Source organism: Apium graveolens, chromosome 9 (assembly GCF_009905375.1).
Source record: "Apium graveolens cultivar Ventura chromosome 9, ASM990537v1, whole genome shotgun sequence".
NCBI lineage: Eukaryota > Viridiplantae > Streptophyta > Magnoliopsida > Apiales > Apiaceae > Apium > Apium graveolens.
The window spans coordinates 289,009,481-289,026,024 of NC_133655.1; the positions used below are offsets into that span (position 1 = coordinate 289,009,481).

The window sequence follows — 16,544 nt, forward strand, 5'->3', positions numbered from 1 at the left end:
ATGAGTACAGGAGCGTGCTCTATTCGTATTAACACTCTTGTTATAACGGAAGTATGAAAAATTATAATAAACGTAAGAAAATAACACAAATATGCAGATTTTTTTTATTGATCTATGTAGTACTTTCTAGGCAATTACAGAATAATTCAGAAAATTAGTCCAAAACATATAATTTTATCCCCGAAGTCCCAGTTAGGGACGAGCAAGAAATAGTCAAACCGACTCAACCCGACCAAACCGACCAAACCGCTTTTTCCGGTTTTTTCAGCGGTTCGACTTGGTTTAGGTTTGGTATAAATAAAAACCGTTATTTTGCGGTTCGACCCGGTTTAATCTCCAAATCTGACCGTTTTAATATATATTAATATATTAATATATGTATAATAATTGTATACCATTTTATGTATAAATATACATAACGATTAATTACATGAGTTTATTTTATATTTTATATATTTATTTTATAAGTTAATATCTTCAAATTAGTACTTCATATATGTAATAGTTGTATCTAAATTTTAAAAAATAATAATTTTTAACATATATGTGCTTAATCAGGCTTCGAATCGTTATCGACCGGTCCGAACCGTTAAGTTGTAGTCTGCTCTGATCCTGTCATAAATTTCAAGCGATCCGATCCGGTTTGATACTCGGTAAAACCATTATACTCCCTCTGTATTTTTTATTTGTCGCTTTGACTTTTGCACACATTTCAATGTACTTTGACCGGCTAGTTAAAATTATCATTTAGAAAATTTTCTCTTTGTAAATAAAAGTAGACAACTTATATATTAACTCACAAAAAGAAAAATTTTAAAATCATATTTCCAACTAGCCGGTCAAATCACATTGAAATACGTGCAAAAGTCAAAATGACAAATAAAAAAAACAGAGGGAGTATATGATTCGGTCGGATTTGGAAAACCGACCAAACCGTTGCACAACTAGGGGTGAGTAGAAAACCGCACAAACCGCAAAAACCGCCTGCACCGCACCAAACCACACCGCAAAACGCGATTTTTAATTTTCGTGGTACAGTTGCGGTTTGAATTTCTAATAAACCGCGCGGTGCGGTGCGAGTTGTGGTTTCAAATTTCTGAAATGCGGTTCAAACCGCACCGCACCGCAATATTTAATATATATTATATATATATATATATATATATACACACACACTCTTATATTCATATCGGTTAACATAAAGAGCCATTTTATGTTATTAATTAAACTGAATTTTACCGGATGGCAATAGCATCCTTATTGAGTTAGAATTATATGTTAAATTCATTAAGAGATTCAAATGGACCAAACGATCTTCTGACAAATAAAAAAAAGACTACACAATCTATTGTTTGTATTTCTTCACTAGGAAAACCAAAATCTAAGTATTTATACTAGTGAACTACGATATTGCATTCTGATTGACTAAAACTATTTTCGAAAATTTGATTAAATCTAAGTTTTGTATTTATTTAATTTTTTTGAACTTGTAAAATATAAATCGCAGTGAATCGCATCACACCGCACCGCATTTTCGTGGTGTGGTTTATGCGATTTTCGAGGGTACGCGGTGTGGTTTGGAAATTTGAGCAAACCGCAAAAAAAACGCACCGCCCGCACCGCGCTCACCCCTATGCACAACCCTACCCCCAAACATTTGGGGCAATTACTAATTCAAAACATATTCTAACAACTCTTCTATAAGTTTTTGTATATCCACCACAAATTACGGCGGACAAATAGTCACCAAAATCGCTTATTAGGATCGGATTCCACCTTGTCATTTCTCATGTAATCTAAAAAGCTCAAGACAATCAGTCAAACTAAATCTAACAAGTACACAAACAGTAAATTTCCGGGAATTTCACCAACAAAATAATCAACTGATGATGATGCAAACCTAACGGGTCCAAAAAGAACGGAACGGACAGAACATAACACAACCCTGACAAAACACCTGCATCTCAGGACTCTAAAATCAAGACTCACTCACGTACGCACACCATTCTCCATCAACGGTCTCATATAACATGAAACTCCCCAACGGTCATCTTTCTCTTCAATCTCCACCGTCCATTTTTAATCAAACGGCTGCAAATCAAAGTTTTCTTGTCCTCTTTTCTTGGCACACATTTTCACCCTCCCCATCATTTTGTTCTACTTCATAATATCCAACCAACCCTAATAAAACAAAATATAATTATTTATTTTATATTCCATTTTTTTTAATTTTTTGTTATAGAAAATAAAGTGACCTCATCTTGAAGTGGTACACTATATAAAAATGGTGTCCTTGTTTATAGTATGATAGCTTTTCTTGGTAGTGAGTGTTGATCATTTTTATTAATTTTCATTATTTAATTTATTTTTGTTTTTGTCTATTCATTTATGCATGCAACATTTTTCATTGATTGTGACATAAAGAACATGTTCAAGGTCTCAAAATTTGATGATATGGGTGAGTTGAGCTTCAAATTGAGGTGGATTTGCATGCATGGTGTGAGTTTGATTCTGCTGAGAAAACAAGGTTTTCCCAGATGAGCTGAGTTTTTCGGAATCCGATGGTCATTTTTTGCTGATTCGAGGTTTGTTTTGCGATAATTTATATTTAATATTTCGATTCTTTGGTCATGAAGGTGTATTTTTCGGACATCCCAACTGAAAATATTTGAGTTCTTTGATTCTATTGTGTGTGATTGTATCAAATTCTTTGCTGCACATAGCATTCTTATATAGAATTTAGGAACACATTGATTTTATTGAAGTTATTGTTTGTTTTTGACATCGGATTCCTTTTTGATTTGTTGAGTACTGCACACACACACACACACTTAGTCTGTAAATCTTGATTTCTTTGTGTTCATCTGCATGCAATTTTGTGTTTGAGCTAAAATTACAATTCATAAGGACTGATCAATGATCATACATTGCATAGATAGAGTTTAATTACTGTGTTTAGAGATTAAGATTGAGAAAAATAGGAAACAGAAAGTGTGTGAAATCGGGGGAGTGAGCGAAGAAGGCAGATTGAGAGAGTTTGAAGAATGTTGGTTGAGTTTTTTTTAGTGCAAAGACTGAGTGATACATTTGAAAATTTTGAGCTTGTTATTCGACTTCAATGAGCACACAAAGATTTGACTTGCCATGTAGCTTTTCACAGAAGGATTCTTCAGGATCACAACTAGTTAAACCTGTTGTAGGCCTTTCTCTGGAGAAGCCGATAGAAGCTAGGAGTTACAGTCTCAAGAAAAGTAGTAGTCTCCCACCTTTGGCAACCACTGGCCAGGGTACATTATTTGAAGGCAGACGAGGGGAGAAAAATGATGATTTTTGGGACCGAAGAGGGAAAAATTTGAAGCGGTCTGCAGATGAGGTTTTGTTTCATGATGAAGGGTCTTGCACTAGTCGAGCTAAGAGAAAAAGGGGTGGCTGGCAATCTGATGATTTTTCAGATGGGGGAGGAAATTTAAGCTTAGGTCAATTGGGTAGTGGCGATTTTTTGTTTCATCCGAGTTTTGAGGTTCCAGCGTCTGTTTCTCAGATTGCAGGCCTTATTCAAGTCTCAAGTTTCAATTCCAGTGTTATGTTCAAGAGAGGATAATAGGGCCTTGTTTAAGCATAGTGAATTGAATTTTCCAAAAAAATCATGGTTAGATTCTGTTGTTACTGAAATTCCGAAACCAAGTGACCAAAATGTGGAGACGAGGCCAGGAGGAACTGTGCAGGAGACATCAGTAACAAGAAGTTTATCAGGAAAGGATAGTTTGACTATCAGGCTAACTGAGAACACCACATTACTACATGAGAGAGGTAATAGTTCTGGACCACATAATGCTAATATAGTTGCTGATTGTTTCACAGGAAAGAGTGACGAGAATGAGGAGCATGAAGGGTTTGAGCTCATTGGTTTAATTGTGGCTTGTGTGGAAGCAATCACCAGAAAGGACATTAGGGGAGTCAATCACTGTATTGCTAGGTTAGGAGAACTTGCTTCACCGAAAGGATCCACTATTAGTCGTCTTGCTGCATATTTCATTGTGGCCTTGGCTATTCGGGTTGCAAGAATGTGGCCTCTAACATTTCACTTAAGTATTCTGAGGGTGCCTAATCAATTTGATGATGACAATGGCACTGCATTAAGATTTTTGAACCAGATTAGTCCGGTTCCACAGTTCATTCATTTCACAGCAAATGAGATTTTGTTGAGAGTATTTGAAGGGAAAGACATGATTCACATCATAGATTTCGATATAAAGCAAGGCTTACAATGGCCTAGCTTTCTCCAAAGTTTGGCCTGTAGGATCAGTCGTCCTAGTCATGTTAGAATCACGGGTATTGGTGAATCCAAACAAGAGCTTATGGAAACTGGTGAAAGATTAGCTGGATTTGCTGAAGCACTGTGCCTGCCTTTCAAATTTCATCCAGTTGTTGACAGATTAGAAGATGTCAGATTGTGGATGCTTCATGTTAAGGAAAAAGAATGCGTAGCTGTGAATTGCATTTTCCAGTTGCACAAGATGCTATATGATGGCAGCCATGGCGTTCTAGGAAATTTCTTGGGTCTAATTCGCAGCACTAACCCCAAAACAGTTATTTTGGCAGAGCAAGAAGCTGAGCACAACCACAATAGTCTAAACTTAAGGCTTTACAATTCTTTAAGATACTATTCTGCTATTTTTGACGCTATTGATATTAGCCTTCCGGTAGACAGTCTGGTCAGGGTCAAGATAGAGGAGATGTTTGGACGTGAGATTAGGAACATCATTGCCTGTGAGGGCCGTGAAAGATTGGAGAGGCACGAAAGTTTTGGCACGTGGAGTAAGTTAATGAAACGAGGAGGTTTCCGATGCATTGGAATCAATGACAGAGAACTCATTCAGAGCCAGATGCTTCTGAAGATGTACTCTTGTCATAAATTTCAAGTGGAGAAGCAAGAACATGATCATGACTCCGCTGCACTTACTCTAAGCTGGTTGGATCAACCTCTTTACACAGTTTCAGCTTGGTCACCTATTGATGTTGCAGCCAGCTCTTCATCCTATTTGCAGCCAAGTTGATCATCTACGACTACTTCAGCATTTACCTACATTCAACACTACACAACACAGGGTGACAAAATTATTCAACATTATACAAGCCAGGGTAGAAAAATCATTCATTATACGAAAATTCTTTCATTCTTTGTTGCAGATAATTTTTTTTAGGAACACATTGGTAGTACAGGGAGCTATACACATTCATCTTCTCTATTCTTTGATTCTTTATGTGTGTCAAAATTCTTTGTAGTTCGGTCACATTCATCATGTAAGATTCTGTAAACGTTTATCGTCAGTGTAATTTAATGGATAAATTTACAGTTCTATATGTTTGTTTCCTGGCTCAAGCTCATCTTTTCCACTGTCTACATATCTTGAATGATATTTTCTATGGTGCAGTTTTGCCACCATGTCCCAGACCCACCCTGCTGTTCCAAAATATCCAATTGTGGGCACAAAATCTAGCTGTTTCATGATATTTATTCAGTACTTTTTTGTTCAGACTTGTTTGCCAAGTTAGACAGCAGAGACCTTAACTGCATTTAGCTAAAACATCACTATCTGCTGTAACAACTCTGATATTTAGCTTGATTAGCAAAAATTAGGCCTCTACTTAGATCCGCCCTTGCGTTTTACTGTAGTGATCTACGAGTATTCGTGATTAGGACAGCTGTTTAATGTTTGATGTTTATAGAATTCTGCAAATTGATTTGTTAGAAATATGTGATTCCTAGTTATACAGACAGAACATGTCTAAATCAACTGCAGACACTACACAATAAAGGTGATGGCAAGCATAAGAATACAAATACAAAAAACTTTCACCTTTGATGTTCAGTTTTAATCAATTTAATTCATTACTTGAAGAATAGTATGGCCGGCCATAAAAGATTCAATCCAACAGCTGCAGTTCAAATATTTGTCTAATCCAAATGACCATTGCACTAATATATGATTACACTTGTGTTTGATTAAGATTCAGCATTTAGAACAATTGAGATATTTAGCAACTTGCTGTTATGATCACTTCAGAACTTCAAATCATAAGAAATGCCAATAAATAGAGGATTATGAGTTGTTATTTATAAAAACTAGAAATATCTAATACTACATCCGTCCCTCTCATTTCTTTACAGTTTTTTTCGCATACTCGACACGCATTTTAAGGCAACTATAAAGTATATCTCTGTAATTTATTTTTAAAATTTTCTTTTTTTGTATAAAAGTTTAAACATTATATTTTTATTTAGAAGAAAAAAATTTAAAAAAAAATTATGCAACTACATTTAATAAAAGCATTAAAGTGTGTGTCGAGCTCTCGTCCCTCAATGTAAAGAATTGAGGGGGACGGAGGGAGTACTAAATGATTTGACTGAAAAAGATTTAAATATTTGGTTAGTAGCTAACTTTGATTTTAAGACTTGTTCTTGAGAATTTTCTTTGAAAGATCGATGTTTACATCACTTTCTCTTGCAACGTATCGTGACAAACACACATCCCAAAATAGCTCAGCGATTGAAACCGTGACTTTAAAGGTTTATCACTTCAAGGTTCAAGTTCGATTTCAGCATGATACTCGAATTTAAGTAGGAGATCATGACGGTGGGATTGCAAGCACAAAACTGAGGTTAATAAGCAGTGACAATTGCATATATTTACCTTTAAAGATACATGGAATCTCTTATCACTATCAATTTGTTCTCAACAAACAGTGATCTTTTCTGCTTTTTTCTGTGTGCTTATCATCTAACCAGTAACATAGTACAATGCATTAGCTGTCTCTTAGAAAGTTCTTTTGGAAGTACATGAACATGCAATAATTTCAATGCTGAGATATCAAACATTAGAACGTGATATTTACACTCATGATCAATGTACATCGACCATACAGTGGATAATATATACTACTTCTGTCCCTTTGATTTCGATATGTTTATTATTTGCACATATTTCGAGTTTTTTCTAAAATATAGTTTCGTAATGTTTTTTTAATTTTTTTAAATAAAATTTTAAACATAAAACTTTATACATAAAAAAGTTAAAAAATATAATGGAATTATACTTTAAAAAAGCATTGAAAAGCCTGCGATGCAGAGAATTCAATTGGACAGAGGAAGTAGTCAACAATCTCGACCGACCTTCAAAATTTAGTATATGAACAAAAAAAGGTATAGTAAAATTTTATTCTTAAAAATCAATGATTATAAGATACTCCATTCATCTCATATTATGTGTCCTGTTTTGATTAGTCTATGATCAAATTATTTGAATTTTGACTACAAATTACGCATAATATATAATTAAATAAATTTTAAAACTGGTATCATTAAAAAATACAACTAATTCTCTTTTAAATGTATTTTTTATTTTTCTAAAATAATACATAGAATTGTCGTAATTATCGATCAAAATTTGGTTAATTTAATCGCAGATTAGCCAAAACAAGATATATAGTGCCCGTTTGGGAAATCTGAATAAGTGAGTGATAAGTGATAAGTTGATAAATGCTTATAAGTTATACAAGTGTTTGAATAATTTAACTTATAAGTCAGAATTGTTTTTATTTAAATAAACTAAAATAAATAATTTATATATATAATTATCTTAATTCTTATATTTTAAGTTAGATTGACATTTAAAAAAAAATATTCTAAAATTAAAATTTAAAAAAAAAACGAAAAATCAAAAATAAGTTCAGAAAAAGTACGTCGTTACTAACATTCAACTTATCAGCTTATAAGTTGTAAATTCAACTTATAAGTTGGGTCGACAAACACTTGTCAATAAGCTGTTACGGGTTTATAAGGCAATAAGCTGGCTTATAAGATTTCACAAACAGACAAATAATATGAGAGGATGGGAGAAGTATCCGACCACTAAATTTCTCATTGTAAAATAAAGGAAATGAAGCAAAGTATCATCAACCTACCAAATGACGAGTACCGAATTTTTGATATTTCATACTGTAATTCGAGTTGGGCTGCTCACTAACAGTACGAACGAGTGCTGAACTCGTAAACCCGACTTGAACTAAAATCAAAACTCCGAGGTTGTTTATAATTTGAAATAAAAATTTAAAATTTATTTTTAGTATTTAATATATTTTAGTTGTTCATCTCACGAGCGGGTTTGAGATTTGTGCTCATTTAAACTAGTTCATTTGGCTCGTGAGTAAATTCGACTCGTTTAATAAACGAGTTGTGTTTGGTTAACGGTTTGAGCTCTTGACTCGTCTCGTTTATTAGACGAATCAAATTCGTTTAGTGAAGATCAAGCTCACACCATTCGAATTCGAATCTTTTTCGACTTTAAATTCATCACAACTATATATTTATTCATATGAATTATATTCCAATAAGCTATAAATTTTATTACAATTTTTTTACATGTGATAAGAATTTTGTTAAATAGATGAACTGATTACTTAACATGATATCAGAATTTAAGTCAGCGAGAGAAGTAAAGTTCGATTCCCACCAACCCTCAACATTTTTATAATTTAACGTGTCCTCAAATATTTTAAGATTTATAATTCTGAATAAAAAGAAGCTTAGTAGAACATGTACACTGGCTTGTTACAACACATTAACCGTCGTGTTAATCCTATCCTTAATCTTGACTTACATGTAATGCTGACTCACTCACACGTTGATTCAAAATATTCTAGTTATTTATTAATAATAAAATCGAAAAAGAAGACTCAAATTGAATTCCAACGACAGAATCAAATGGTTTTATAGATAAATAAATGACACACGATTTCGAAAACAGTTGCTTTTGTGCAGTCAAGGGCCTTACAACTGGTCGGTATTTGTATTTGTAACAAAATAATACTCCCTCCGTCTCAACCTATTCTTTAGGTTTGTTTCGGACACGGAGGTGAAGAAATATGTATAAAGTAGTGTAAAAGATAAAGAAAAGTGGGTGAAGTGGTGAGACCCGTTGATTTTTAATGTATAAAATGTAGATAGTGGATAAAAGTAGTGTGAAAATGAAGAAAAAGTGAGAAAGTGGTGAGACCCATTGACTATTTGTGGTAAATTTTGAAATATAAAGAATTGGATGAGACATCCCAAAAAGGAAAGTGTAAAGAAATGATTGGGACAGAGGGGGTAATACCCTGACAGTTTCAGTTTAGTTGTTGTGTTTAATTTTTTATAATTAAATTGATTTAAATTTGACCGTTAATAAAATATTAACTTTTCGTTATTTTAAAAAATTAAAAAATAATTGTTAAAGTAAATTATATGTACTTTTTATTGATATAATATTTATATATAAAAGTTTTGATTCTAAATTTTGTAAAATTTTCGGTTAAAATTGTGTAAATTTAAACACAAAAAGTTAACCAGAACAAATAATTTGAGACGGATAAAATATTTTGTTAGCTTTTTTTTAATAGTAAGTTGAAAAGACGGTGCTTGAATAATTTGTCGACCACTAACAAGTTGTTGGTTAAAGTAAAAATTCTAAAGTCAAGAAAGAAAAGTGTCCTAAAATGGGGAGAACAAAATTTTTTTTTTTTTACTTTCCACTTTCCGGTTTTCACAATTCATTTGAATACTTATTATGATATAGATTTTTTTTATTAACTAGATCTAAATTTATATTTATTGAATACTTTTTTACGATTTAATCAGGCGGATGTAAAAATTAAGTCAAAATATAATATGAAAAAAATTTCATCCAAATTCAAGTAATATAATTTTGATTTTATGATGATTTTTTTTATACAAATCAAATATAAAATCTAAATCTAAATTCAAAGGCTTATTTAAATCCAATCTGGCGGTTTCCGATCAGATTCAGTATTTTCGAGTATCCAAAATTATGAATAATGTAGTCAAATTAAATATTATTTACAAATGCAAATGCCAATAATTACTTTTATAAAATACCTAAAGCTAAAATACATTAATTAATAAATAGTCAAACACATTAGACTCCACGGGTTGACAAGATAATACGTTAATAACATAATATTTAGTATTTTATCACAAATATTTTTTTTATAAATATATAAATGGTATATCTTAAACAATAGAAGTTGATATTGAAATAGTATATAGTTAAAATTCACCATATAAGTGTTGACAATTTTTATATTAATTTACTACTACTCGAATAATACAATAAAAATATGTAAATTATATATTCTACATCTAGAGTATTATATATAATATATGATTTATGTGTCGGGTTTTAATTGGGTTTCAGGTTTGGATCGAGTTCAGAATGGATTTTGAATTTCGGATCGGGTAAGAATTAAATTTCGAATTTTAGATCGAGTATCGGTTCGATATCATTGAAATCCAAATCCAATATTTCATATTCAGTATATCCAAATTTTTGAGTTTCGAACCGGTGTCTGTCATATTGGATTAATTTGTCATCCTCGTGGATTAACTTTACGATGCCTAAGGTGTAAATGAGCCAAACTGTCTATGAGCTCCTCGAGTTCGGCTCCTAAAATATTTGAATTCGACTCGATAATAATCGAGCCGAGCTATTCAAATTCTTTACCGAGTCGAGCGCGAGTTTCAGATTGCTCGTAAACGAGCCTTATCGAGCCCTTACAATTTTTAATTTATTTAATATAAATATATTTTTATATAAATATTTAATTTATATTTTTATAAATTTTAATCGGATCAAACTAGAGCCGAACCGATCATTTTTCGAGTTTTTGTCAATATTTGGTGAAATCGAATCGAGTTTTCGAGCCAAACTCGAGTTCATTAAATTTTTTGCGAGCCGGACTTTGAGCTTAAAAGGTAAGGCTCGGTCGAACAAAAGCGAGGGGCGAATAGCGGTTTGCCTTCACGAACGCGACCCCCGGATGCCGAAGGCGTCCTTGGGTTCGAATCCGAAAAATATTAATCGAGCTCGATCCGAACCGAGACTGAGAGTATTTGACCCCACTCGATTTGTTTAAACCATGCTTATCCAAAGTTTGAAATTCAATGTATGGAATATACATATAACATACCCCATTAATTAAAAAGAAAATCTTGTAACCTTTGTAATTAACTCGTAAGCATTAATAATAACAATCTACAAAGTAGACTATTAGGTATAGCGTATCCTTCTCGTAATCTCTAATCTCCCCCCATATTATTTTGCATGGACTCCACCTCCATTCCTATACAACAATACACACCCACAATATCTTATAAAATATCTTTCAAACATAATTATTACACAAAACTATCTTGCAGATATCTTAAATAAATCCAACACATCTTGCATTAAAGTCTCTACATTCTTTTTCCACCCTATATAACCCTTGCTCCCTCCATTTTTCCTCACATTTTTCATCACAAATATCTTCATTCTTATTTATAATCAGGTGTTCGGGCCAGTTTTGCCGTAAAATCTCCTCGTTCTGATTTATAACAAGGTGTTCGGGTCAGTTTAGACGCAAAATTTCTTCATTCTTGATTTATACATACATATTTTGGTGGAATGGGTTCTGGGTGGTCTTTATATTTTGCAACCGAAGCGCCGGGAACAAATCTCGGCGACTTGCCGGAAAGTTGTGTGGCCTGTGTTCTTGAAAACATGCAGCCGCAACAGATATGCCAGCTGGCAGTTCTTAACCGGGCTTTTCGTGGAGCTTCTTCAGCTGACTTTGTTTGGGAATCAAAGCTGCCTGTAAATTATAATGAGATTTTTAAAAGATTGTTTGGTGATTTTGATGGTGAGGTTTGCAAGAAGGATCTTTATTCTGTTCTTTGTCATCCCAATTCTTTTGATGCTGATCATAAGGTTTGTTTTTTTATTAATATCTTTTATTCATTTTATGTCGTTTGATATTTGAGCGCGATTAGTAGAGTTTATCTCTTGTCGTACCAGGCTCCGGTTTAATTTCCACTCTCCCCGTTAGAATACTCATTTGTAAGGCATAAAAATCTAATTTTCAAATGGTTGGTATTGATGTTATTAATTAATTCATTAATGTGTAATTTGTACATGTAGATAGAGATGATTTTGTAGATACTAGATAGAGAAAGATTATGTTTTTTTTCAGTTTTCGAAATTTTAAAGAAATTGTGTTAATGCAGAAGTTTTATGTTTTTGCTGATGTAATTTGATTTTTGGTTTGTGCAGAAAGCCTGGTTGGATAAAAGTTCCGGTAAAATGTGTCTGGCAATATCTTCGAATGGATTATCGATTACTGGGATCGATGATCGGAGACACTGGAATCGCATTCCTACTGAGGAGTCTAGGTGAGAATTTCAGAATTTGGTCTTGTTTGGGTATCTGTTCTTGATTTTGTGCATTCTTATGTGTTTTTTATTTTTGGGGTTTTTTCTGATTAAAATGTCGTAGAAAGTAGGAGATGTATTAATTTCAGATTTTAAAGGATTGAAAATAATTCATGGATTTTAAAAGATTTTCACTGATTTTAATTGTTCGTGGATTTTATCGGAGTTGATAGAAAAATCTTGCAGAGTCTTGCTGAGTTTGTGAAGTTTTCCTGAAATCCTTTAAAATCTCATGTATTTTAAAAAGATTTCAAAAGATTAAAAATGAACTAGCAAATCCATCAAACTCCACCACTTTTTCAAATAAAAAAAAACGCCGACTTTTGAATACCATCAGATTTTGATGAATTTTTAAAAATCCAAATTGAATACCGCCAGATTTGAGTCGACTTTTTAAAATCTAAATTGAATACACTCATATTTTAATAAAAAATTTATAATCTCTATTGAATACCATCAGATTTTAAAGGATTTTTTAAAATCCAAATTAATACCTCTCGATTTCAGAAATCCAAAAAAATCCTTTAAAATTTTGATTAAATACACCGGTCTTAGTTTTTTGCTTGTTTTGGGGCACATATAAGTGCTTATTGATTCAATTCTTTCACATATAAGCGTAAATGTGTGGCTCTTGTATATTCATTCACGCTATTAATTGAAAACTCTTGATTCGATTCTTTCACATAAAAGCCTAAATATGTGGCTCTTGTATATCCATTTACGCTATTATTTGATAATGCTGGATTTTAAGGTCTGATATCTCTGTTTGTAATCCAATTTATAAATGTAAGCTATTTGTGACTTCTACTATTTTACACTGGGAGTTCTTGATATGTAGCGTAGATTCACTTACTTTGAAGTCTATAATCTACTGTAACCGCATTTGTTGGTTAAGATCTATTGTAGTATGCGTCTGGTTGTTATTGATCCGTATGAAATTATGTAGTGAGCCTTACCATTTTCACTTTTTGTAGTATGCGTCTGGTTGTTATTGATCCGTATGAAATTATGTAGCGAGTCTTACCATTTTCACTTTTTGTTGTGCGTTCGTAGATGTGTATTCAGTTTAGATTTGAGGCTTTAGATGCATTTGTCGACGTTCATTAGGCCGTGAAATCAAATCAAATATTTTTCACAGTAGCCTTAAGGAATTAGAAGACTGAATAACAAAAGGATCTGATTAACTCGCGTGTTTGTTTCTAATTACACATATTTTAATAAGGATAGATTCTGTTTACTTTGTAATAATAGAGTTCTTGTATTAATATGAATCTGCTGTCTGGTGTCTGCAGATTTAGCTCAATTGCGTATCTTCAGCAGACCTGGTGGTTTGAAGTCAATGGTGAAGTCGAGTTTCCTCTCCCAGCTGGAACCTACAGTGTATTCTTTAGACTGCAACTAGGTAAGTCGACCAGAAGATTTGGTCGTCGAGTTTGTAATTCTCAAAATGTCCATGGTTGGGACATCAAGCCTGTGCAATTCCAGCTCTCGACGTCAGGGAAACAGCAAGCAACATCATGCTATTTGCGCAAGTCTGGAAACTGGAATTACTATCACGGAGGAGATTTTGTCGTAGAAAATTCAAATAAGGCCACAAAGATCAAATTCTCAATGATGCAAATTGACTGCACACACACTAAAGGCGGGCTTTGTGTAGATTCCGTAGTAGTATATCCAGTTGAGTTTAAGGAGAGGTTAGCGCATTTTTAATTGCGAATTAGCCTAATAATGTGTTGAAAGTTAGATTAATAGGGGATAGAGAAGTGTTTGCTTTCAGAAAAGTATAAATCTATTTTTGCTAGGATGCTTAGGAAACTTTTATCGCGTTCTTCTAGTTGCTATGTACAGTTGGAAATTCATTATAAGCATTTGCCTCTGGGGATTACTATGATTTCCTCTACATATGAACTTTCAGTTAGTGATAATCTATATTTGCAGACCTGAAATTGCCATGAACTTGTGTAATTTCTGGTTTCTGCTCTCAGAAACTACAGAATGTGGTATTAAAATGTTAACAGTTACATGATCGGATTCGGTGAATGTTGCAGCATACTTGCCGTGCATATAACGGTTTTTTATGAATGCAGAAGCCCACTTAACCTCGCCGCATTTAGGAAAAACTTCTTAGAAATTTTCACATTACCGCTCTAAGAAGTTTTTAACATGCTGCAACAGCAGCCCATTTATCCATTGCTGGTTATGGTTGGGCTTGATCAATAATATGTGTATGTTGGGCCACAATTTTCAGTACACCTCTATGACAAACTAATGGCCCAGTTGCACTTGCACTTGCGCATCAATCAATGAATTTGGAGGGAACTTACCCTCTTCTCTTTATTAAAATCTTTTGTAGGCTAAGATTTTGTGTATGCACGAGGTCTATTATTATGAAAAAATGTTCAAAATACACCACTTTTTAGCTTCAACTGTCCAAAATTCCCACCGGCGGGAAAAGTGCCCAAAATACCGATGAAATGCGCATTTTAGAGATGTGTATTCTGATTTTCAAAAAATTTAGACATGCGTATTCTTACCGTGTAAAATTTTTGAAAATCACAATACGCAAGATGATAGTGCGTATTTCGTCGGTATTTTGGGCACTTTTCCCGTCAGTGGGTATTTTGGGCAAATCTCCCCAAATGATGGGTATTTTGGTCACTCATCCTATTATTATTAATAAACTCTCTCCAATAAAATTTTGAAAATTTATCAAATACGAATTCTTAGCCTGTGTCATTGAGCAGACATTAAAAATTCGGTTAAATATTTTATAATTCTCTATGTTATTCTAAGCATGTGTCATTGAACACATATAAAAAAATTGGTTTAAATAATTTATAATTCTCTATGTTATGGCAAATTTAAACCAATATTTAACTCCACAAGTAAGGAAGTTTTACTTCCGGCGAACGGAAAGAATATGATACCTAAACATCACAAGTATACCAAGACAAGTATCCCAAGAGCAAGTCACGTTGAAATAGATGTAATTAATGTTATAATTTAAAATTAAAAAGTAGTTTGTAATGCTAAAATAGAATTTATGATCTAATAGTAGATGCAAAATAGTAACAACCATATTCAAATAAAACTCTATTTTAAATTAGATAATCATAAAGTTCATAACTATACTTGTTGTTATTATTTTATTAATTCATTTTATCATTTGATAACATACTATTTTTAAAATATAATTAATTAATATAGTCAATACCATCTTAGTACAATACCTTACATGTTCAACAAATTTTTCATATTATCCTAGAAAGAATGTTAAAAATAACAAATTTTTGGTGCAAATAGCTGAAAATACCCATTCTGGAAGTCGATGACTGAAAATACCGTTTTGGATACGCATTTGATATTTGGGTACCGTGTTTTGTACTAGATACGCATTTGTCAAATGGGTATCCAATTTATTTATTTTATTTTTTTTAAGATACGCATTTGGCAAATGCGTATCTCAATGGTAATACCCAAATTACAAATGCGTATCCTTAGTAATTTTCTTAAATACCCAATTATCAAATGCGTATTATACTTATCCAATTACAAAATGCGTATCTAAAACGGTATTTTCATGTTTTGAAAATGAGTATTTTCAACCATTGCACCCCAAAAAATGGGTATTTTTAAACATCACCCATTATCCTACATCTCCAATTTAACCAATCAATTATAACTAACACCTTTAAAAATGCTCTTAGAGTTGATTAACACTAGCTGGACTTGCTCAGAGAGAGTAATATTTCCAAACTTGGGGTCTATTACTCTGTTTCAAAATAATTGTAATATTCTATTTTCTCTCATCTAACCAATTTCTCATAAATTTTTAAAAAAATTATAACATACAATAAATGTTAATTTTATTTAAAAATAAACAATTTAAATAATTAAAACTCAAAATTGACACATTTTAAAGCGAAGAAAATAATATTGGTTAATGATATTTGTCCGCTAACCATTTTAATATACAGTTAAACCTCTTTAAAATAATAAGATCGAAACTAGAGTTGCAATCGAGTCGAGTCGAGTTGAACACTGTCAGGCTTGACTCGAACTCAATTAAAATAGTCCGGGTTCGAGCTCGAACTCGACAAGGCCTTTGATTTCAAGTTTGAAACTTGACTTGTGAAAAATTCGGTAGGTACGAGTTCGGCACGAAAACTAAAATGAATTTCACTAAATATTAAAAGAACTCAATATATAAGTTGTTCGGCTCGAGTTCGATTCGATAATA

The 16,544-nt window shown here is 32.7% G+C and overlaps 2 protein-coding genes across 2 annotated transcripts; both read left to right on the top strand.

The window, feature by feature from the left end:
• The first annotated feature begins 2,161 nt into the window (after window positions 1–2,161).
• LOC141682831 (scarecrow-like protein 28) lies at window positions 2,162–5,339 on the top strand. Its single transcript, XM_074487524.1, has 2 exons — window positions 2,162–3,526; window positions 3,561–5,339. The coding sequence occupies exons 1-2, from the start codon at window positions 3,119–3,121 to the stop codon at window positions 5,055–5,057; spliced, it is 1,905 nt and encodes a 634-aa protein (XP_074343625.1). The 5' UTR covers window positions 2,162–3,118; the 3' UTR covers window positions 5,058–5,339.
• A 5,952-nt stretch (window positions 5,340–11,291) lies between these two features.
• LOC141682804 (F-box protein PP2-A12-like) lies at window positions 11,292–14,206 on the top strand. Its single transcript, XM_074487497.1, has 3 exons — window positions 11,292–11,804; window positions 12,147–12,265; window positions 13,597–14,206. Exons 1-3 carry the CDS (start codon window positions 11,502–11,504, stop codon window positions 14,012–14,014), a joined length of 840 nt encoding a protein of 279 aa, XP_074343598.1. The 5' UTR covers window positions 11,292–11,501; the 3' UTR covers window positions 14,015–14,206.
• The last annotated feature ends 2,338 nt before the right edge of the window (window positions 14,207–16,544 follow it).

Bases quoted from the DNA above. Each gene is read 5' to 3' on its own strand.
- LOC141682831 (XM_074487524.1), top strand. From the start codon at position 3,119: ATGAGCACACAAAGATTTGACTTGCCATGTAGCTTTTCACAGAAGGAT. The intron at 3,527-3,560 runs GCGTCTGTTTCT...GCCTTATTCAAG, and splicing joins ATCCGAGTTTTGAGGTTCCA to TCTCAAGTTTCAATTCCAGT.
- LOC141682804 (XM_074487497.1), top strand. From the start codon at position 11,502: ATGGGTTCTGGGTGGTCTTTATATTTTGCAACCGAAGCGCCGGGAACA. The intron at 11,805-12,146 runs GTTTGTTTTTTT...TGGTTTGTGCAG, and splicing joins CTTTTGATGCTGATCATAAG to AAAGCCTGGTTGGATAAAAG. The intron at 12,266-13,596 runs GTGAGAATTTCA...TGGTGTCTGCAG, and splicing joins ATTCCTACTGAGGAGTCTAG to ATTTAGCTCAATTGCGTATC.